The 23,597-nt window shown below is 60.4% G+C and overlaps 1 protein-coding gene across 1 annotated transcript in view; it reads left to right on the forward strand.

Annotated features, from left to right (window-relative positions):
- The window catches only part of mphosph10 (M-phase phosphoprotein 10 (U3 small nucleolar ribonucleoprotein)), a 50,632-nt gene that overhangs the window by 14,831 nt on the left and 12,204 nt on the right, over positions 1-23,597 (forward strand). Inside the window, exons 2-6 of the mRNA XM_072492636.1 lie at positions 14,228-14,924; positions 19,026-19,177; positions 19,955-20,123; positions 21,142-21,283; positions 22,641-22,708. Coding sequence (XP_072348737.1) covers positions 14,228-14,924; positions 19,026-19,177; positions 19,955-20,123; positions 21,142-21,283; positions 22,641-22,708 — 1,228 coding nt within the window. The remainder of the gene's footprint in view (positions 1-14,227; positions 14,925-19,025; positions 19,178-19,954; positions 20,124-21,141; positions 21,284-22,640; positions 22,709-23,597) is intronic.

Below are 23,597 nucleotides of genomic sequence, written 5' to 3' on the forward strand. Positions count from 1 at the left end.
GAGTTATACCGACCGAGAGACCCGGACCCGAGTTATACCGACCGAGAGACCCGAACCCGAGTTATACCGACCGAGAGACCCGGACCCGAGTTATACCGACCGAGAGACCCGGACCAGAGTTATACTGACCGAGAGACCCGGACCCCAGTTATACTGACCGGGAGACCCGGACCCCAGTTATCCTGACCGAGCGACCGGGAACCGAGTTATACCGACCGAGAGACCCGGACCCGAGTTATACCGACCGAGAGACCCGGACCCGAGTTATACCGACCGAGAGACCCGGACCCGAGTTATACCGACCGAGAGACCCGGACCCGAGTTATACTGACCGAGAGACCCGGACCTGAGTTATACTGACCGAGAGACCCGGACCCCAGTTATACTGACCGGGAGACCTGGACCCGAGTTATACCGACCGAGAGACCCGGACCCGAGTTATACTGACCGAGAGACCCGGACCCGGGTTATACTGACCGAGAGACCCGGACCCGAGTTATACCGACCGAGAGACCCGGACCCGAGTTATACCGACCGAGAGACCCGGACCCGAGTTATACCGACCGAGAGACCCGGACCCGAGTTATACCGACCGAGAGACCCGGACCCGAGTTATACCGACCGAGAGACCCGGACCAGAGTTATACTGACCGAGAGACCCGGACCCCAGTTATACTGACCGGGAGACCCGGACCCCAGTTATCCTGACCGAGCGACCGGGAACCGAGTTATACCGACCGAGAGACCCGGACCCGAGTTATACCGACCGAGAGACCCGGACCCGGGTTATACCGACCGAGAGACCCGGACCCGAGTTATACTGACCCGGACCCCAGTTATACTGACCGAGAGACCCGGACCCGGGTTATACCGACCGAGAGACCCGGACCCGAGTTATACTGACCCGGACCCGGGTTATACTGACCGAGAGAGCCGGACCCGAGTTATACCGACCGAGAGACCCGGACCCGGGTTATACCGACCGAGAGAGCCGGACCCGAGTTATACTGACCGAGAGACCCGGACCCGGGTTATACCGACCGAGAGACCCGGACCCGGGTTATACTGACCCGGACCCGGGTTATGCTGACCGAGAGAGCCGGACCCGAGTTATACCGACCGAGAGACCCGGACCCGGGTTATACCGACCGAGAGAGCCGGACCCGAGTTATACTGACCGAGAGACCCGGACCCGGGTTATACCGACCGAGAGACTCGGACCCGGGTTATACCGACCGAGAGAGCCGGACCCGAGTTATACCGACCGAGAGACCCGGACCCGGGTTATACCGACCGAGAGACCCGGACCCGAGTTATACTGACCGGGTGACCCGGACCCGGGTTATACCGACCGAGAGACCCGGACCCGAGTTATACTGACCGAGAGACCCGGACCCGGGTTATACCGACCGAGAGAGCCGGTCCCGAGTTATACTGACCGAGAGACCCGGACCCGGGACAGACCGAGAGACCCGGACCCGAGTTATACTGACCGGGTGACCCGGACCCGGGTTATACCGACCGAGAGACCCGGACCCGAGTTATACTGACCGAGAGACCCGGACCCGGGTTATACTGACCGAGAGACCCGGACCCGAGTTATACTGACCGAGAGACCCGGACCCGGGTTATGCTGACTGAGAGAGCCGGACCCGAGTTATACCGACCGAGAGACCCGGACCCGGGTTATACCGACCGAGAGAGCCGGACCCGAGTTATACTGACCGAGAGACCCGGACCCGGGTTATACCGACCGAGAGACTCGGACCCGGGTTATACCGACCGAGAGAGCCGGACCCGAGTTATACCGACCGAGAGACCCGGACCCGGGTTATACCGACCGAGAGACCCGGACCCGAGTTATACTGACCGAGAGACCCGGACCCGGGTTATACCGACCGAGAGAGCCGGTCCCGAGTTATACTGACCGAGAGACCCGGACCCGGGACAGACCGAGAGACCCGGACCCGAGTTATACTGACCGGGTGACCCGGACCCGGGTTATACCGACCGAGAGACCCGGACCCGAGTTATACTGACCGAGAGACCCGGACCCGGGTTATACTGACCGAGAGACCCGGACCCGAGTTATACTGACCGAGAGACCCGGACCCGGGTTATACTGACCGGGTGACCCGGACCCGAGTTATACTGACCGGGTGATCCGGACCCGAGTTATACCGACCGAGAGACCCGGACCCGAGTTATACTGACCGGGAGACCCGGACCCGGGTTATACCGACCGAGAGACCCGGACCCGGGTTATACCGACCGAGAGACCCGGACCCGAGTTATACTGACCGAGAGACCCGGACCCGAGTTATACTGACCGAGAGACCCGGACCCGAGTTATACTGACAGGGTGACCCGGACCCGAGTTATACTGACCGGGTGACCCGGACCCGGGTTATACTGACCGAGTGACCCGGACCCGAGTTATACTGACCGGGAGAGCCGGACCCGAGTTATACTGACCGGGAGAGCCGGACCCGAGTTATACCGACCGAGAGACCCGGACCCGAGTTATACTGACCCGGACCCGAGTTATACTGACCGAGAGACCCGGACCCGAGTTATACTGACCGAGAGACCCGGACCCGAGTTATACTGACCGAGAGACCTGGACCCGAATTATACTGACCGAGAGACCCGGACCCGAATTATACTGACCGAGAGACCCGGACCCGAGTTATACTGACCGAGACCCGGACCCGAGTTATACTGACCGAGACCCGGACCCGAGTTATACCGACCGAGAGACCCGGACCCGAGTTATACCGACCGAGTGACCCGGACCCGAGTTATACTGACCGAGAGAGCCGGACCCGGGTTATACTGACCGAGAGACCCGGACCCGAGTTATACTGACCGAGAGACCCGGGACAGACCGCGACCCGGACCCGGGTTATACCGACCGAGAGACCCGGACCCGAGTTATACTGACCGAGAGACCCGGGACAGACCGAGACCCGGACCCGGGTTATACCGACCGAGAGACCCGGACCCGAGTTATACTGACCGAGACCCGGACCCGAGTTATACTGACCGAGAGACCCGGACCCGAGTTATACTGACCGAGAGACCCGGACACGAGTTATACTGACCGAGAGACCCGGACACGAGTTATACTGACCGAGAGACCCGGACCCGAGTTATACCGACCGAGACCCGGACCCGAGTTATACCGACCGAGAGACCCGGACCCGAGTTATACTGACCGGGAGACCCGGACCCCAGTTATACTGACCGAGACACCGGGACCCGAGTTATACCGACCGAGAGACCCGGACCCGAGTTATACTGACCGAGAGACCCGGACCCGAGTTATACCGACCGAGTGACCCGGACCCGAGTTATACCGACCGAGAGACCCGGACCCGAGTTATACCGACCGAGAGACCCGGACCCGAGTTATACCGACCGAGAGACCCGGACCCGAGTTATACCGACCGAGAGACCCGGACCCGAGTTATACCGACCGAGAGACCCGGACCCGAGTTATACCGACCGAGAGACCCGGACCCGAGTTATACTGACCGAGAGACCCGGACCCGAGTTATACTGACCCGGACCCGAGTTATACTGACCGAGAGACCCGGACCCGAGTTATACTGACCGAGAGACCCGGACCCGAGTTATACTGACCGAGACCCGGACTCGAGTTATACCGACCGAGACACCCGGACCCGAGTTATACTGACCGAGACCCGGACCCGAGTTATACCGACCGAGAGACCCGGACCCGAGTTATACTGACCGAGAGACCCGGACCCGGGACAGACCGAGACCCGACCCCAGTTATACCGACCGAGAGGCCGGACCCGAGTTATACTGACCGAGACCCGGACCCGAGTTATACCGACCGAGAGACCCGGACCCGAGTTATACCGACCGAGAGACCCGGACCCGAGTTATACTGACCGAGAGACCCGGACACGAGTTATACTGACCGAGAGACCCGGACCCGAGTTATACTGACCGAGAGACCCGGACCCGAGTTATACCGACCGAGAGACCCGGACCCGAGTTATACCGACCGAGAGACCCGGACCCGAGTTATACTGACCGAGAGAGCCGGACCCGGGTTATACTGACCGAGAGAGCCGGACCCGGGTTATACTGACCGAGAGAGCCGGACCCGGGTTATACTGACCGAGAGAGCCGGACCCGAGTTATACTGACCGAGAGACCCGGACCCGAGTTATACTGACCGAGGGACCCGGGACAGACCGAGACCCGGACCCGGGTTATACTGACCGAGAGACCCGGACCCGAGTTATACTGACCGAGACCCGGACCCGAGTTATACTGACCGAGAGACCCGGACCCGAGTTATACTGACCGAGAGACCCGGACCCGAGTTATACTGACCGAGAGACCCGGACCCGAGTTACACCGACCGAGAGACCAGGACCCGAGTTATACTGACCGAGAGACCCGGACCCCGGTTATACTGACCGGGTGACCCGGACCCGAGTTATACTGACCGAGAGACCCGGACCCGAGTTATACCAACCGAGAGACCCGGACCCGAGTTATACTGACCCGGACCCGAGTTATACTGACCGGGAGAGCCGGACCCGAGTTATACTGACCGGGAGAGCCGGACCCGAGTTATACTGACCGGGAGAGCCGGACCCCGGTTATACTGACCGAGAGAGCCGGACCCCGGTTATACTGACCGAGAGACCCGGACCCCGGTTATACTGACCGGGTGACCCGGACCCGAGTTATACTGACCGAGAGACCCGGACCCGAGTTATACCGACCGAGAGACCCGGACCCGAGTTATACTGACCGAGTGACCCGGACCCGAGTTATACTGACCGAGAGACCCGGACCCGAGTTATACTGACCGAGAGACCCGGACCCGAGTTATACTGACCGGGAGAGCCGGACCCGAGTTATACTGACCGGGAGACCTGGACCCGAGTTATACTGACCGGGAGAGCCGGACCCGAGTTATACTGACCGGGAGAGCCGGACCCGAGTTATACTGACCGGGAGAGCCGGACCCGAGTTATACCGACCGAGAGACCCGGACCCGAGTTATACTGACCCGGACCCGAGTTATACTGACCGAGAGAGCCGGACCCGGGTTATACTGACCGAGAGAGCCGGACCCGTGTTATACTGACCGAGAGAGCCGGACCCGAGTTATACTGACCGAGAGACCCGGACCCGAGTTATACTGACCGAGAGACCCGGACCCGGGACAGACCGAGACCCGGACCCGGGTTATACTGACCGAGAGACCCGGACCCGAGTTATATTGACCGAGACCCGGACCCGAGTTATACCGACTGAGAGACCCGGACCCGAGTTATACTGACCGAGAGACCCGGACCCAAGTTATACTGACCGAGAGAGCCGGACCCGGGTTATACTGACCGAGAGAGCCGGACCCGGGTTATACTGACCGAGAGAGCCGGACCCGAGTTATACTGACCGAGAGACCCGGACCCGAGTTATACTGACCGAGAGACCCGGACCCAGGACAGACCGAGAGACCCGGACCCGGGTTATACTGACCGAGAGACCCGGACCCGAGTTATACCGACCGGGAGACCTGGACCCGAGTTATACCGACCGAGAGACCCGGACCCGAGTTATACTGACCGAGAGACCCGGACCCGGGTTATACTGACCGAGAGACCCGGACCCGAGTTATACCGACCGAGAGACCCGGACCCGAGTTATACCGACCGAGAGACCCGGACCCGAGTTATACCGACCGAGAGACCCGGACCCGAGTTATACCGACCGAGAGACCCGGACCCGAGTTATACCGACCGAGAGACCCGGACCAGAGTTATACTGACCGAGAGACCCAGACCCCAGTTATACTGACCGGGAGACCCGGACCCCAGTTATCCTGACCGAGCGACCGGGAACCGAGTTATACCGACCGAGAGACCCGGACCCGAGTTATACCGACCGAGAGACCCGGACCCGAGTTATACCGACCGAGAGACCCGGACCCGAGTTATACCGACCGAGAGACCCGGACCCGAGTTATACTGACCGAGAGACCCGGACCTGAGTTATACTGACCGAGAGACCCGGACCCCGGTTATACTGACCGGGAGACCTGGACCCGAGTTATACCGACCGAGAGACCCGGACCCGAGTTATACTGACCGAGAGACCCGGACCCGGGTTATACTGACCGAGAGACCCGGACCCGAGTTATACCGACCGAGAGACCCGGACCCGAGTTATACCGACCGAGAGACCCGGACCCGAGTTATACCGACCGAGAGACCCGGACCCGAGTTATACCGACCGAGAGACCCGGACCCGAGTTATACCGACCGAGAGACCCGGACCCGAGTTATACCGACCGAGAGACCCGGACCCGAGTTATACCGACCGAGAGACCCGGACCAGAGTTATACTGACCGAGAGACCCGGACCCCAGTTATACTGACCGGGAGACCCGGACCCCAGTTATCCTGACCGAGCGACCGGGAACCGAGTTATACCGACCGAGAGACCCGGACCCGAGTTATACCGACCGAGAGACCCGGACCCGAGTTATACCGACCGAGAGACCCGGACCCGAGTTATACCGACCGAGAGACCCGGACCCGAGTTATACTGACCGAGAGACCCGGACCTGAGTTATACTGACCGAGAGACCCGGACCCCAGTTATACTGACCGGGAGACCTGGACCCGAGTTAGACTGACCGAGAGAGCCGGACCCGAGTTATACTGACCGAGAGACCCGGACCCCAGTTATACTGACCGGGAGAGCCGGACCCGAGTTATACCGACCGGGCGTGCCGGAACCGGATTATACCGACCGAGAGATCCGGACCCGAGTTATACCGACCGAGAGACCCGGGCCCGAGTTATACTGACCGAGAGACCCGGACCCGAGTTATACTGACCGAGAGACCCGGACCCGAGTTATACCGACCGAGTGACCCGGATCCGAGTTATACCGACCGAGAGACCCGGACCCGAGTTATACTGACCGAGACCAGGACCCGAGTTATACCGACCGAGAGACCCGGACCCGGGTTCTACTGACCGAGAGACCCGGACCCGAGTTCTACTGACCGAGAGACCCGGACCCGAGTTATACTGACCGAGAGACCCGGACCCGAGTTATACTGACCCGGACCCGAGTTATACTGACCGAGAGACCCGGACCCGAGTTATACTGACCGAGAGACCCGGACCCGAGTTATACTGACCGAGAGACCCAGACCCGAGTTATACTGACCGAGAGACCCGGACCCGAGTTATACTGACCGAGAGACCCGGACCCGAGTTATACTGACCGAGAGACCCGGACCCGAGTTATACTGACCGAGAGACCCGGACCCGAGTTATACTGACCGAGAGACCCGGACCCGAGTTATACTGACCGAGAGACCCGGACCCGAGTTATACTGACCGAGACCCAGACCCGAGTTATACCGACCGAGAGACCCGGACCCGAGTTATACTGACCGAGACCCGGACCCGAGTTATACCGACCGAGAGACCCGGACCCGAGTTATACTGACCGAGAGACCCGGACCCGGGACAGACCGAGACCCGGGCCCGGGTTATACCGACCGAGAGGCCGGACCCGAGTTATACCGACCGAGAGACCCGGACCCGAGTTATACCGACCGAGAGACCCGGACCCGGGACAGACCGAGACCCGGCCCCGGGTTATACCGACCGAGAGGCCGGACCCGAGTTATACTGACCGAGAGACCCGGACCCGAGTTATACTGACCGAGAGACCCGGACCCGGGACAGACCGAGACCCGGGCCCGGGTTATACCGACCGAGAGGCCGGACCCGAGTTATACCGACCGAGAGACCCGGACCCGAGTTATACTGACCGAGAGACCCGGACCCGGGACAGACCGAGACCCGGGCCCGGGTTATACCGACCGAGAGGCCGGACCCGAGTTATACCGACCGAGAGACCCGGACCCGAGTTATACCGACCGAGAGACCCGGACCCGAGTTATACTGACCGAGAGACCCGGACCCGAGTTATACTGACCGAGAGACCCGGACCCGAGTTATACTGACCGAGAGACCCGGACCCGAGTTATACTGACCGAGAGACCCGGACCCGAGTTATACTGACCGAGAGACCCGGACCCGAGTTATACTGACCGAGAGACCCGGACCCGAGTTATCCTGACCGAAACCCGGACCCGAGTTATACCGACCGAGAGACCAGGACCCGAGTTATACCGACCGAGAGACCCGGACCCGAGTTATACTGACCGAGAGAGCCGGACCCGGGTTTTACTGACCGAGAGAGCCGGACCCGGGTTATACTGACCGAGAGAGCCGGACCCGGGTTATACTGACCGAGAGAGCCGGACCCGGGTTATACTGACCGAGAGAGCCGGACCCGAGTTATACTGACCGAGAGACCCGGACCCGAGTTATACTGACCGAGGGACCGGGGACAGACCGAGACCCGGACCCGGGTTATACTGACCGAGAGACCCGGACCCGAGTTATACCGACCGAGAGACCCGGACCCGAGTTATACTGACCGAGAGACCCGGACCCGAGTTATACTGACCCGGACCCGAGTTATACTGACCGAGAGACCCGGACCCGAGTTATACTGACCGAGAGACCCGGACCCGAGTTATACTGACCGAGACCCAGACTCGAGTTATACCGACCGAGAGACCCGGACCCGAGTTATACTGACCGAGACCCGGACCCGAGTTATACCGACCGAGAGACCCGGACCCGAGTTATACTGACCGAGAGACCCGGACCCGGGACAGACCGAGACCCGGGCCCGGGTTATACCGACCGAGAGGCCGGACCCGAGTTATACTGACCGAGAGACCCGGACCCGAGTTATACCGACCGAGAGACCCGGACCCGAGTTATACCGACCGAGAGACCCGGACCCGAGTTATACTGACCGAGAGAGCCGGACCCGGGTTATACTGACCGAGAGAGCCGGACCCGGGTTATACTGACCGAGAGAGCCGGACCCGGGTTATACTGACCGAGAGAGCCGGACCCGAGTTATACTGACCGAGAGACCCGGACCCGAGTTATACTGACCGAGGGACCCGGGACAGACCGAGACCCGGACCCGGGTTATACTGACCGAGAGACCCGGACCCGAGTTATACTGACCGAGACCCGGACCCGAGTTATACTGACCGAGAGACCCGGACCCGAGTTATACTGACCGAGAGACCCGGACCCGAGTTATACTGACCGAGAGACCCGGACCCGAGTTACACCGACCGAGAGACCAGGACCCGAGTTATACTGACCGAGAGACCCGGACCCCGGTTATACTGACCGGGTGACCCGGACCCGAGTTATACTGACCGAGAGACCCGGACCCGAGTTATACCAACCGAGAGACCCGGACCCGAGTTATACTGACCCGGACCCGCGTTATACTGACCGGGAGAGCCGGACCCGAGTTATACTGACCGGGAGAGCCGGACCCGAGTTATACTGACCGGGAGAGCCGGACCCCGGTTATACTGACCGAGAGAGCCGGACCCCGGTTATACTGACCGAGAGACCCGGACCCCGGTTATACTGACCGGGTGACCCGGACCCGAGTTATACTGACCGAGAGACCCGGACCCGAGTTATACCGACCGAGAGACCCGGACCCGAGTTATACTGACCGAGTGACCCGGACCCGAGTTATACTGACCGAGAGACCCGGACCCGAGTTATACTGACCGAGAGACCCGGACCCGAGTTATACTGACCGGGAGAGCCGGACCCGAGTTATACTGACCGGGAGACCTGGACCCGAGTTATACTGACCGGGAGAGCCGGACCCGAGTTATACTGACCGGGAGAGCCGGACCCGAGTTATACTGACCGGGAGAGCCGGACCCGAGTTATACCGACCGAGAGACCCGGACCCGAGTTATACTGACCCGGACCCGAGTTATACTGACCGAGAGAGCCGGACCCGGGTTATACTGACCGAGAGAGCCGGACCCGTGTTATACTGACCGAGAGAGCCGGACCCGAGTTATACTGACCGAGAGACCCGGACCCGAGTTATACTGACCGAGAGACCCGGACCCGGGACAGACCGAGACCCGGACCCGGGTTATACTGACCGAGAGACCCGGACCCGAGTTATATTGACCGAGACCCGGACCCGAGTTATACCGACTGAGAGACCCGGACCCGAGTTATACTGACCGAGAGACCCGGACCCAAGTTATACTGACCGAGAGAGCCGGACCCGGGTTATACTGACCGAGAGAGCCGGACCCGGGTTATACTGACCGAGAGAGCCGGACCCGAGTTATACTGACCGAGAGACCCGGACCCGAGTTATACTGACCGAGAGACCCGGACCCAGGACAGACCGAGAGACCCGGACCCGGGTTATACTGACCGAGAGACCCGGACCCGAGTTATACCGACCGGGAGACCTGGACCCGAGTTATACCGACCGAGAGACCCGGACCCGAGTTATACTGACCGAGAGACCCGGACCCGGGTTATACTGACCGAGAGACCCGGACCCGAGTTATACCGACCGAGAGACCCGGACCCGAGTTATACCGACCGAGAGACCCGGACCCGAGTTATACCGACCGAGAGACCCGGACCCGAGTTATACCGACCGAGAGACCCGGACCAGAGTTATACTGACCGAGAGACCCGGACCCCAGTTATACTGACCGGGAGACCCGGACCCCAGTTATCCTGACCGAGCGACCGGGAACCGAGTTATACCGACCGAGAGACCCGGACCCGAGTTATACCGACCGAGAGACCCGGACCCGAGTTATACCGACCGAGAGACCCGGACCCGAGTTATACCGACCGAGAGACCCGGACCCGAGTTATACTGACCGAGAGACCCGGACCTGAGTTATACTGACCGAGAGACCCGGACCCCAGTTATACTGACCGCGAGACCTGGACCCGAGTTATACCGACCGAGAGACCCGGACCCGAGTTATACTGACCGAGAGACCCGGACCCGGGTTATACTGACCGAGAGACCCGGACCCGAGTTATACCGACCGAGAGACCCGGACCCGAGTTATACCGACCGAGAGACCCGGACCCGAGTTATACCGACCGAGAGACCCGGACCCGAGTTATACCGACCGAGAGACCCGGACCCGAGTTATACCGACCGAGAGACCCGGACCAGAGTTATACTGACCGAGAGACCCGGACCCCAGTTATACTGACCGGGAGACCCGGACCCCAGTTATACTGACCGGGAGAGCCGGACCCGAGTTATACCGACCGGGCGTGCCGGAACCGGATTATACCGACCGAGAGATCCGGACCCGAGTTATACCGACCGAGAGACCCGGGCCCGAGTTATACTGACCGAGAGACCCGGACCCGAGTTATACTGACCGAGAGACCCGGACCCGAGTTATACCGACCGAGTGACCCGGATCCGAGTTATACCGACCGAGAGACCCGGACCCGAGTTATACTGACCGAGACCAGGACCCGAGTTATACCGACCGAGAGACCCGGACCCGAGTTCTACTGACCGAGAGACCCGGACCCGAGTTCTACTGACCGAGAGACCCGGACCCGAGTTATACTGACCCGGACCCGAGTTATACTGACCGAGAGACCCGGACCCGAGTTATACTGACCGAGAGACCCGGACCCGAGTTATACTGACCGAGAGACCCAGACCCGAGTTATACTGACCGAGAGACCCGGACCCGAGTTATACTGACCGAGAGACCCGGACCCGAGTTATACTGACCGAGAGACCCGGACCCGAGTTATACTGACCGAGAGACCCGGACCCGAGTTATACTGACCGAGAGACCCGGACCCGAGTTATACTGACCGAGACCCAGACCCGAGTTATACCGACCGAGAGACCCGGACCCGAGTTATACTGACCGAGACCCGGACCCGAGTTATACCGACCGAGAGACCCGGACCCGAGTTATACTGACCGAGAGACCCGGACCCGGGACAGACCGAGACCCGGGCCCGGGTTATACCGACCGAGAGGCCGGACCCGAGTTATACCGACCGAGAGACCCGGACCCGAGTTATACCGACCGAGAGACCCGGACCCGGGACAGACCGAGACCCGGGCCCGGGTTATACCGACCGAGAGGCCGGACCCGAGTTATACTGACCGAGAGACCCGGACCCGAGTTATACTGACCGAGAGACCCGGACCCGGGACAGACCGAGACCCGGGCCCGGGTTATACCGACCGAGAGGCCGGACCAGAGTTATACCGACCGAGAGACCCGGACCCGAGTTATACTGACCGAGAGACCCGGACCTGGGACAGACCGAGACCCGGGCCCGGGTTATACCGACCGAGAGGCCGGACCCGAGTTATACCGACCGAGAGACCCGGACCCGAGTTATACCGACCGAGAGACCCGGACCCGAGTTATACTGACCGAGAGACCCGGACCCGAGTTATACTGACCGAGAGACCCGGACCCGAGTTATACTGACCGAGAGACCCGGACCCGAGTTATACTGACCGAGAGACCCGGACCCGAGTTATACTGACCGAAACCCGGACCCGAGTTATACCGACCGAGAGACCAGGACCCGAGTTATACCGACCGCGAGACCCGGACCCGAGTTATACTGACCGAGAGAGCCGGACCCGGGTTATACTGACCGAGAGAGCCGGACCCGGGTTATACTGACCGAGAGAGCCGGACCCGGGTTATACTGACCGAGAGAGCCGGACCCGGGTTATACTGACCGAGAGAGCCGGACCCGAGTTATACTGACCGAGAGACCCGGACCCGAGTTATACTGACCGAGGGACCGGGGACAGACCGAGACCCGGACCCGGGTTATACTGACCGAGAGACCCGGACCCGAGTTATACTGACCGAGACCCGGACCCGAGTTATACCGACCGAGAGACCCGGACCCGAGTTATACTGACCGAGAGACCCGGACCCGGGTTATACTGACCGAGAGAGCCGGACCCGAGTTATACTGACCGAGAGACCCGGACCTGAGTTATACTGACCGAGAGACCCGGACCCGGGACAGACCGAGAGACCCGGACCCGGGTTATACTGACCGGGAGAGCCGGACCCGAGTTATACTGACCGGGAGACCCGGACCCGAGTTATACTGACCGAGAGACCCGGACCCGAGTTATACTGACCGAGAGACCCGGACCAGAGTTATACTGACCGAGAGACCCGGACCCGAGTTATACTGACCGAGAGACCCGGACCCGAGTTATACTGACCGAGAGACCCGGACCCGAGTTATACTGACCGAGAGACCCGGACCCCAGTTATACTGACCGAGAGACCGGGACCCGAGTTATACTGACCGAGAGACCCGGACCCGAGTTATACCGACCGAGAGACCCGGACCCGAGTTATACCGACCGAGAGACCCGGACCCGAGTTATACTGACCGAGAGACCCGGACCTGAGTTATACTGACCGAGAGACCCGGACCCCAGTTATACTGACCGGGAGACCTGGACCCGAGTTATACTGACTGAGAGAGCCGGACCCGAGTTATACTGACCGAGAGACCCGGACCCCAGTTATACCGACCGAGAGACCCGGACCCGAGTTATACCGACCGAGAGACCCGGACCCGAGTTATACTGACCGAGAGACCCGGACCCGAGTTATACTGACCGAGACCCGGACCCGAGTTATACCGACCGAGAGACCCGGACCCGAGTTATACCGACCGAGAGACCCGGACCCGGGTTATACTGACCGGGAGAGCCGGACCCGAGTTATACTGACAGGGAGAGCCGGACCCGAGTTATACCGACCGAGAGACCCGGACCCGAGTTATACTGACAGGGAGAGCCGGACCCGAGTTATACCGACCGGGAGTGCCGGACACGGATTATACCGACCGAGAGACCCGGACCCGAGTTATACTGACCCGGACCCGAGTTACACTGACCATGAGACCTGGAACCGAGTTATACTGACCGAGAGACCCGGACCCGAGTTATACTGACCGGGAGAACAGGAAACAGTCCAGAGTTATACCGACCGGGAGAGCAGGAACTGGTCCTGAGTTATACTGGCTGGTAACACACTGACAGGCGGTGAGCCGCCTGGTTTGAGACTCTTACAAATAGACTTTCCAGCAGGAGTTAATATCTTTAAAAGAAATTGGAGGGTGGGGGAATGACATTTGTAAGAAGTGAATGTTGTGTTTCAGGGTGAGATGTGTAACACTGTCCCTCTCTCTCTCTCTCTCTCTCTCTGTCTCTGTCTGTCTCCTAGTGTACAGGATGGCTTGGCATCGGACTTCACTGTTCTCACTAAGGAGCTATATGATTTACAGAAGGCACAAGAGTCCGATACTACTGCTGGAAGCCCGCTGAAGGAGCTGGTCATAGAACAGTTTGATGAGGAGCAGATCTGGCAGGAGATTGAGCTACAGAATCATTCGGTCTTAAACTATTTCAAAGATACAGTGGCTTTTTTACTTCAGGACCCTTTTAGCAGACTGATTGATACCAGAGATGTGGAGATTGAAGCTCCTGAGGAAGACTTTGAAAATAATGAATGTGCAGAAACAGAAGATGAGATTGTGGAGGGTTGTGATGGTGAGGAGGAAGTGTTAAAAAAACAGGCAATAAAGAGAAAACCTCTTCAAACAGAAAAGCCTAGTGATGAAGACTCTGATGAAGACTCTGACCTCAACTTTGATATTGCTGAAGTTGAGGAAAGGACTAAACTCCAGAGGCAATGCCCTCGATTTGCCAGTAGCTCAGAATTAGACGATAAATTTTTTAGACTTTCGGAAATGGAAGATTTTTTGGAGAAAGTTGAGAAAGAAGAAAAGAAGCAGAAAGAGAACGATGAAATAGATTATTTTGAAGATATTCCCTCTGAAGATGAAGAACTTGGAGATTATTTTAAAGATGTTCCCTCTGAAGATGACGAAGTTGTCCTAAAAACAAAGACTAAGATAAAGGTAATAATATTTCCCCAGTATTCAGCCCTGCTCCGTGACGCCAGCGCGGTGCCTCTGCTCCGTGGCCGTGGTGCCTCTGCTCCGTGGCCCCGGTGCCTCTGCTCCGTGGCCCCGGTGCCTCTGCTCCGTGGCCCCGGTGCCTCTGCTCCGTGGCCCCGGTGCCTCTGCTCCATGGCCGCGGTGCCCCTGCTCCGTGGCGCCAGCGCGGTGCCTCTGCTCCATGGCCGTGGTGCCTCTGCTCCGTGGCCGCGTGCCTCTGCTCCGTGGCCGCGTGCCTCTGCTCCGTGGCCGCGTGCCTCTGCTCCGTGGCCGCGTGCCTCTGCTCCGTGGCCGCGTGCCTCTGCTCCGTGGCCGCGTGCCTCTGCTCCGTGGCCGCGTGCCTCTGCTCCGTGGCCGCGTGCCTCTGCTCCGTGGCGCCAGCGCGGTGCCTCTGCTCCGTGGCCGTGGTGCCTCTGCTCCGTGGCCACGTGCCTCTGCTCCGTGGCCGTGGTGCCTCTGCTCCGTGGTGCCTCTGCTCCGTGGCCACGTGCCTCTGCTCCGTGGCCGTGGTGCCTCTGCTCCGTGGTGCCTCTGCTCCGTGGCCACGTGCCTCTGCTCCGTGGCGCCAGCGCGGTGCCCCTGCTCCGTGGCCACGTGCCTCTGCTCCGTGGCCGTGGTGCCTCTGCTCCGTGGCCGTGGTGCCTCTGCTCCGTGGCGCCAGCGCGGTGCCCCTGCTCCGTGGCCGTGGTGCCTCTGCTCCGTGGCCGTGGTGCCTCTGCTCCGTGGCGCCAGCGCGGTGCCTCTGCTCCGTGGCCACGTGCCTCTGCTCCGTGGCCGTGGTGCCTCTGCTCCGTGGTGCCTCTGCTCCGTGGCCACGTGCCTCTGCTCCGTGGCGCCAGCGCGGTGCCCCTGCTCCGTGGCCACGTGCCTCTGCTCCGTGGCCGTGGTGCCTCTGCTCCGTGGCCGTGGTGCCTCTGCTCCGTGGCGCCAGCGCGGTGCCCCTGCTCCGTGGCCGTGGTGCCTCTGCTCCATGGCCGCGGTGCCCCTGCTCCGTGGCCATGGTGCCTCTGCTCCATGGCCGCGGTGCCCCTGCTCCGTGGCCGTGGTGCCTCTGCTCCGTGGCCGTGGTGCCCCTGTTCCGTGGCGCCAGCGCGGTGCCTCTGCTCCATGGCCGTGGTGCCTCTGCTCCGTGGCCGCGTGCCTCTGCTCCGTGGCCGCGTGCCTCTGCTCCGTGGCCGCGTGCCTCTGCTCCGTGGCCGCGTGCCTCTGCTCCGTGGCCGCGTGCCTCTGCTCCGTGGCCGCGTGCCTCTGCTCCGTGGCCACGTGCCTCTGCTCCGTGGCGCCAGCGCGGTGCCTCTGCTCCGTGGCCGTGGTGCCTCTGCTCCGTGGCCGTGGTGCCTCTGCTCCGTGGCGCCAGCGCGGTGCCCCTGCTCCGTGGCCACGTGCCTCTGCTCCGTGGCCGTGGTGCCTCTGCTCCGTGGTGCCTCTGCTCCGTGGCCACGTGCCTCTGCTCCGTGGCGCCAGCGCGGTGCCCCTGCTCCGTGGCCACGTGCCTCTGCTCCGTGGCCGTGGTGCCTCTGCTCCGTGGCCGTGGTGCCTCTGCTCCGTGGCGCCAGCGCGGTGCCCCTGCTCCGTGGCCGTGGTGCCTCTGCTCCGTGGCCGTGGTGCCTCTGCTCCGTGGCGCCAGCGCGGTGCCCCTGCTCCGTGGCCACGTGCCTCTGCTCCGTGGCCGTGGTGCCTCTGCTCCGTGGTGCCTCTGCTCCGTGGCCACGTGCCTCTGCTCCGTGGCGCCAGCGCGGTGCCCCTGCTCCGTGGCCACGTGCCTCTGCTCCGTGGCCGTGGTGCCTCTGCTCCGTGGCCGTGGTGCCTCTGCTCCGTGGCGCCAGCGCGGTGCCCCTGCTCCGTGGCCGTGGTGCCTCTGCTCCATGGCCGCGGTGCCCCTGCTCCGTGGCCATGGTGCCTCTGCTCCATGGCCGCGGTGCCCCTGCTCCGTGGCGCCAGCGCGGTGCCTCTGCTCCGTGGCCGTGGTGCCTCTGCTCCGTGGCCGTGGTGCCTCTGCTCCGTGGCGCCAGCGCGGTGCCCCTGCTCCGTGGCCGCGTGCCCCTGCTCCGTGGCGCCAGCGCGGTGCCTCTGCTCCATGGCCGCGGTGCCCCTGCTCCGTGGCGCCAGCGCGGTGCCTCTGCTCCGTGGCGCCAGCGCAGTGCCTCTGCTCCGTGGCCGCGCGCCTCTGCTCCGTGGCCGCGCGCCTCTGCTCCGTGGCCGCGCGCCTCTGCTCCGTGGCCGCGCGCCTCTGCTCCGTGGCCGCGCGCCTCTGCTCCGTGGCCGCGCGCCTCTGCTCCGTGGCCGCGCGCCTCTGCTCCGTGGCCGCGCGCCTCTGCTCCGTGGCCGCGCGCCTCTGCTCCGTGGCCGCGCGCCTCTGCTCCGTGGCCGCGCGCCTCTGCTCCGTGGCCGCGCGCCTCTGCTCCGTGGCCGCGCGCCTCTGCTCCGTGGCCGCGCGCCTCTGCTCCGTGGCCGCGCGCCTCTGCTCCGTGGCCGCGCGCCTCTGCTCCGTGGCCGCGCGCCTCTGCTCCGTGGCCGCGCGCCTCTGCTCCGTGGCCGCGCGCCTCTGCTCCGTGGCCGCGCGCCTCTGCTCCGTGGCCGCGCGCCTCTGCTCCGTGGCCGCGCGCCTCTGCTCCGTGGCCGCGCGCCTCTGCTCCGTGGCCGCGCGCCTCTGCTCCGTGGCCGCGCGCCTCTGCTCCGTGGCCGCGCGCCTCTGCTCCGTGGCCGCGCGCCTCTGCTCCGTGGCCGCGCGCCTCTGCTCCGTGGCCGCGCGCCTCTGCTCCGTGGCCGCGCGCCTCTGCTCCGTGGCCGCGCGCCTCTGCTCCGTGGCCGCGCGCCTCTGCTCCGTGGCCGCGCGCCTCTGCTCCGTGGCCGCGCGCCTCTGCTCCGTGGCCGCGCGCCTCTGCTCCGTGGCCGCGCGCCTCTGCTCCGTGGCCGCGCGCCTCTGCTCCGTGGCCGCGCGCCTCTGCTCCGTGGCCGCGCGCCTCTGCTCCGTGGCCGCGCGCCTCTGCTCCGTGGCCGCGCGCCTCTGCTCCGTGGCCGCGCGCCTCTGCTCCGTGGCCGCGCGCCTCTGCTCCGTGGCCGCGCGCCTCTGCTCCGTGGCCGCGCGCCTCTGCTCCGTGGCCGCGCGCCTCTGCTCCGTGGCCGCGCGCCTCTGCTCCGTGGCCGCGCGCCTCTGCTCCGTGGCCGCGCGCCTCTGCTCCGTGGCCGCGCGCCTCTGCTCCGTGGCCGCGCGCCTCTGCTCCGTGGCCGCGCGCCTCTGCTCCGTGGCCGCGCGCCTCTGCTCCGTGGCCGCGCGCCTCTGCTCCGTGGCCGCGGCGCCTCTGCTCTGTGGCGCCGCCGCGCTGCCTCTGCTCCGTGGCGCCGCCGCGCTGCCCCTGCTCCGTGGCGCCGCCGCGCTGCCCCTGCTCTGTGGCGCTGCCCCTGCTCTGTGGCACTGCCCCTGCTCTGTGGCGCCGCCGCGCTGCCCCTGCTCTGTGGCGCCGCCGCGCTGCCCCTGCTCTGTGGCGCCGCCGCGCTGCCCCTGCTCTGTGGCGCCGCCGCGCTGCCCCTGCTCTGTGGCGCCGCCGCGCTGCCCCTGCTCTGTGGCGCCGCCGCGCTGCCCCTGCTCTGTGGCGCCGCCGCGCTGCCCCTGCTCTGTGGCGCCGCCGCGCTGCCCCTGCTCTGTGGCGCCGCCGCGGTGCCCCTGCTCTGTGGCGCCGCCGCGGTGCCCCTGCTCCTTTTTCTCTGAGTGAACAGTAACACCCAACACATCCTGGCAGTGCACTGCACATTTCTAAATCTTACTGTTATCCGGTATATCTCCCTCTTGAAACAGAAGGTTTACAATGGACCAGTCTCCGATAGTTGCAAGCCAGAGCCTCGACAGCTAATTGGTGGAGACGAGACAACATCTTGGCTGCCTGTCCTTTCTATGTCAGTAAGGGATGAGCGAGGCTGGCAGTACCCCTTGCTGCAGGGTGGACCCAGGGCAGCGGGGTGGGCCCAGGGCTGCAGGATGGGCAGGGTCATGATCTGTGAACTGAGTAAGGAACACTAATATTACTGTTTTTACGTATTTGAATTTTGTTTGCTGTTTGTCAGACCAAGAGTTCCAGGAACCTGCAGTATAAGGATTTCTTCGACCCAGTCGATGGTGAGAAATCAGCGGGAGAAGGTGGCGATGAGGAGAATGGGAGTGTTGAGGCTGAAGGAGAACCAGAGGAATTTGAGGAGGAGGAGGAAGAAATCAATGAGTATGTTTTCTGACGTTTTTTTCCCATTTACTCCTTCCCCAGCCAAGGCCTAGACACTGGATCCAACTCCAATTGCAGCATCACTGGCATTGCTCTGACGACTCCCCCTGTCTTGGGTGAGACCGAGTGTCAGATGACTCATTGACAGTGGGTAACAGATCACTCCCTATCCTCCTGGGAATGTGAGCCTAGTTTATCCATTTCCTTTCTTCCACATACGATCCAGGTCCACTGATGCTGGACTTCCTCCTGCTGACTCCTTCCAGGTGAAGATTACCAACACTGTGTATCTGCAGTGGACACTGCCTTGATTTTGTATTCTGTACCTGATGATGCTGTGCAGCACCCACTGGCCTTAACAGTTCCCTCTTTGCTTTGGCTTTTAATGATATGTACCTGGGTCACTGAACCTCTTTATTTATGTACAATTAGTCAGGGCACTGAGACCAGACATAGAAACCTAACCAGTGGTCTAACTGGTTAGCGATGGGATGGAGTCTGGGCCACCGGATTTACAGCGATCAGGTTCCTCAGAACCATTGCCAATTGAGTCCTGCAGAAACAATTAAAAGAATTATAAGCTGCAGTGCTCCAGCAATTGGTCTGTGTCTCACACCCTTCTGGTAATCTGTAAGATTTTGAATTGTTGTCTCACATTAATTAGCAAAGAATAAGATAAGTTCTAGCTGAAAATAGATATATTCCTTCTACAAACTAATAGAGTGTAGATCCCATATTTATTTGTTGTATTAATTTGGTTTTCTTTCTGTGACTCAGAGACCAGGAGGAGATGGCTGAATCCAAGACTGGCCAAGCGGCCAAGGGAGTGCATAAGAAAGTCACTTTTGACCTGTCGGATGGCAGTGATAGGGATGAATTGGCTGTTAGCACAGGAGCAAAGAAGCCAGGCGAGACCAAATCAGCCTTTGAAAAACGTCAAGAAAAGGTGATGATTGGAATTACACTTAATTCAGGCACAGGGTACAATATCCATCCATCTCCCCCCGCCCGGACACTTCCCTAAGCTTTAAAACAGCCCCAAAGGAGTTACTGGGGAAATGACCAAAGGTTTTGTCAAAGAGATGTGTTTAAGGGAAGGACTGCAGATGAAGAGATTTAGAGAGGAGTTCAGAGTCTATGTGGCTGACAGTATGGCTACCAATAGTGGCACGATGAGGGGGTGGGAGACCTGAAAGGTTGCAGTTTGAGCAAATAAATTTTTGGGGTGGAGACTGGAACAGGTTACAGAGATATGAAGGGTAACAACGATCTAATATGAGGATGAGAATATTAACTTTGTGGGGAAGCGAGAGGTGATATGAGAAATTGTAATACAAAGAAAGCCTTGAAAAGATCTGGTGTTTTTATCTCTCCCCCGCTGCTGCCTGATCGGCTGAGAGCATTTCCAGTGTTTTCAGTTTTAATTTCAGATCTCCGGCAGCTGCAGTATTTTGCTGTGGGAAAGTGAGGGCTGTTGTTGTTACAAGAGGTTCAAACTCTGAAGGGATTGGACAGAGTAGATGGAAACAGTCTGGTCTTTGTGATTGAGGAAGGGTAGGTCTTCCATTCACACACTCCCCTCAACATGGGGGCAGAGGGGTGGGTGGAGAAAGGTCGGCAATGACCACTTGTTATGTTTTTGGTATGTCAGAATGTATGAGACAGTGGGCGGGGTTCTCTGAAAATGGGGCTATGTCACCACGCCAGCAGGAAAACCGGCGCCAATGACCGGTTAAATGTAAAATGATTTGGACAGGAGCAGCATTTTTACTCTAGGTTGAGAGGTTGTGGAGTTAGTTTAGGGATGGGTTGATCAGTGGTTGAGGGAACATGGGATTAGAGTACAGTTTCTGTGGAGCGGTTGCATTAACATGGGCTGCTTGGGTGAATGGCTGGTGTCCAGCCTGTAATTTCTGTGCCATGTAATTCCATAGGTAACCGGCACAGTGTTTTGTTTCCTGTAGCTAAACGCACAAATCCAGCAGCTGGAGAAATCTGCCTTGGAGCAGAAGCCTTGGCAGCTCCTGGGAGAGGTCACGGCTCAGAAACGTCCAGAGAATAGCCTGCTGGAGGAGGACCTCCTGTTTGACCATGCAGTCCGGAAGGGTAGGTCTTCCCTTCACACACTCCCCTCAATGTGGGGGCAGAGGGGTGGGTGGAGAGAGGTCGGCAATGACCACTGGTTATGTTTTTGGTATGTCAGAATGTATGAGACAGTGGGCGGGGTTCTCTGAAAATGGGGCTGTGTCCCCACGCCGGCAGGAAAACCGGCGCCAATGACTCCGGAGTCAACGGCCCCCCAAGGTGAGGAATTCTCACCTTTCTCGGGGGCTAGGTTGCCGCCGGAGTTGTCCCCGCTGCTCCAGCCGGCGTGGAATAGCCAGCGTATTTCCGCGCATGCGCAGACCAGGCGGCGTATTTCCATGCATGCGGGGGTCCTCTTCTCCGTGCCGGCCCCCCCGGCAATATGGCGGAGCCCTCCAGGGGCCCGGCGTGGAGGAAAGAAGGCCCCCAAGGAAACAGCCCGCCCACAGGATCGGCAGGTCCCGATCACGGTCCCGATCACGGGCCAGATCACCGTGAGTGCCCCCCCCCCCCCCCCCCCCCCCCCCCCCCCCAGGACCGCCCCCACATACTCACCTGGCAGGTCCCGCCGTGCGTGAGGTGAGTCATTCACGTCGGCGGGACTGGCCAAAACTGGACGGCCACTTGGCCCATCGGGGCCCGGAGAATCCCGGGGGGGGTGGGGGGCTACTGTCAACGGCCCCCGACGGGCGTGGCGGGAATCCCGGCGACGCCTGAAAAACGGCGCCGGAGAACAGGGCAGCCGGTGGCGGGGAGGGATTTGCACCTCCCCCGGGGATTCTCTGACCCGGCGGGGGGTCGGAGATCCCGGCCAGTGCGTTTACTGGAAGCGTGGTAGGACAGTGGTTCGCACTGTCGCTTCACAGCTCCAGGGTCCCAGGTTCGATTCCCGGCTTTGGTCACTATATGTGCGGAGTCTGCAAGTTCTTCCCGTGTCGACGTGGGTTTCCTCCGGGTGCTCCGGTTTCCTCCCACAGTCCAAAGATGTGCAGGTTAGGTGGATTGACCATGATAAATTGCCCTTAGTGTCCAAAAAAGGTTAGGTGGGGTCACGGGGATAGGGTGGAGGTGTGGGCATAAGTAGGGTGCTCTTTCCAAGGGCTGGTGCAGACTCGATAGGCCGAATGGCAGCCTCCTGCACTGGCAAAGCATTAAGCTGTGTTACAGAATGGCAAAATACCGTGCATGTTGGAAATCTGATAGAAAACTGAAAATGCTGGAAATTCTCAGCACGTCGGCAGCATCTGTGGAGAGAGAACGCGACTTGACGTACTTCAGAGTTCACAATTCAGATTGAAGATCATTGACCTGAAACATTAAGCTGTGTTATAGTTTATTTTGTAATGAGTTTGTCCAAATGTCTGATCTCTCTCCTCAGCTCCTGTCATCACCGAGGAGACAACACTGCAACTGGAGGATATTATTTTGCAGAGGATTAAAGACCAGGTGAGTGGAAAGGTTGTTGTCAGTAATGCCTTGACCAGATCATCTGTTGGTTGGAGAGTTTCCTGTGTAGCGAAAAGCAAGAAGCTGTGAAATAAGTTGCTCCGGAAAATCTAACAGCTTGTGCCGCATACCCTGGTATGTCTGGCAAACTGATGGTTTAGAACAGTCTAACTGTGCATTGGTGCTGAATTACATGGGCAGCTTGTGCTTGCCAAGTGTGGAGTATTCACATGTTTCACCCTCTGCCGTTCGCCACAGAAACAATGTGGCTTCATTTAAACCAAATGTAAAACAGCAAGAAAACAGATTCTTAACATAAAGTGGAAAACAAAAGGAAAGCTGCAGTTCATCGATGGAAAATGAAGATATTGTAAAGAATGAAATATAGTGGAGTTTGATTCCTCTATCTATGCAAATGTATAATGAACTGTGTGCTTGAAATATTGCCTTCCCTAAAAATAGAACTTTCTCACCTTTCTCTGGGGAGGCAGTGGTGCAGTGGGATTGTTACTGGACTAGTAATCCAAAGACCCAGGATAATGCTCTGGGAACCTGGGTTCAAATCCCACCAGAGCAGACGTTGGAATTTGAATTTTAAAAAATCTGGGATTAAAAGTCCAATGACGACCATGAAACCATTGTCGATTGTTGTAAAAGCTCATCTGGCTCACTAATGTCCTTTAGGGAAGGAAATCTGCTATCCTTACCTGGGCTGGCCTACCTGTGACTCCAGCTCCACAGATTGGAGGGCAGCGAATGTAACCCCGTTATTCAAAAAGGGAGGTAGAGAGAAAAGAGTGAACTATAGACCAGTGAGCCTAACATCGGCAGTAGGAAGTTGCTGGAGTCCATTATCAAGGATTTCACAGCACAGCATGATGAATGCAGT

The sequence above is a fragment of the Scyliorhinus torazame genome, chromosome 30 (assembly GCF_047496885.1).
Source record: "Scyliorhinus torazame isolate Kashiwa2021f chromosome 30, sScyTor2.1, whole genome shotgun sequence".
Taxonomy (NCBI): domain Eukaryota; kingdom Metazoa; phylum Chordata; class Chondrichthyes; order Carcharhiniformes; family Scyliorhinidae; genus Scyliorhinus; species Scyliorhinus torazame.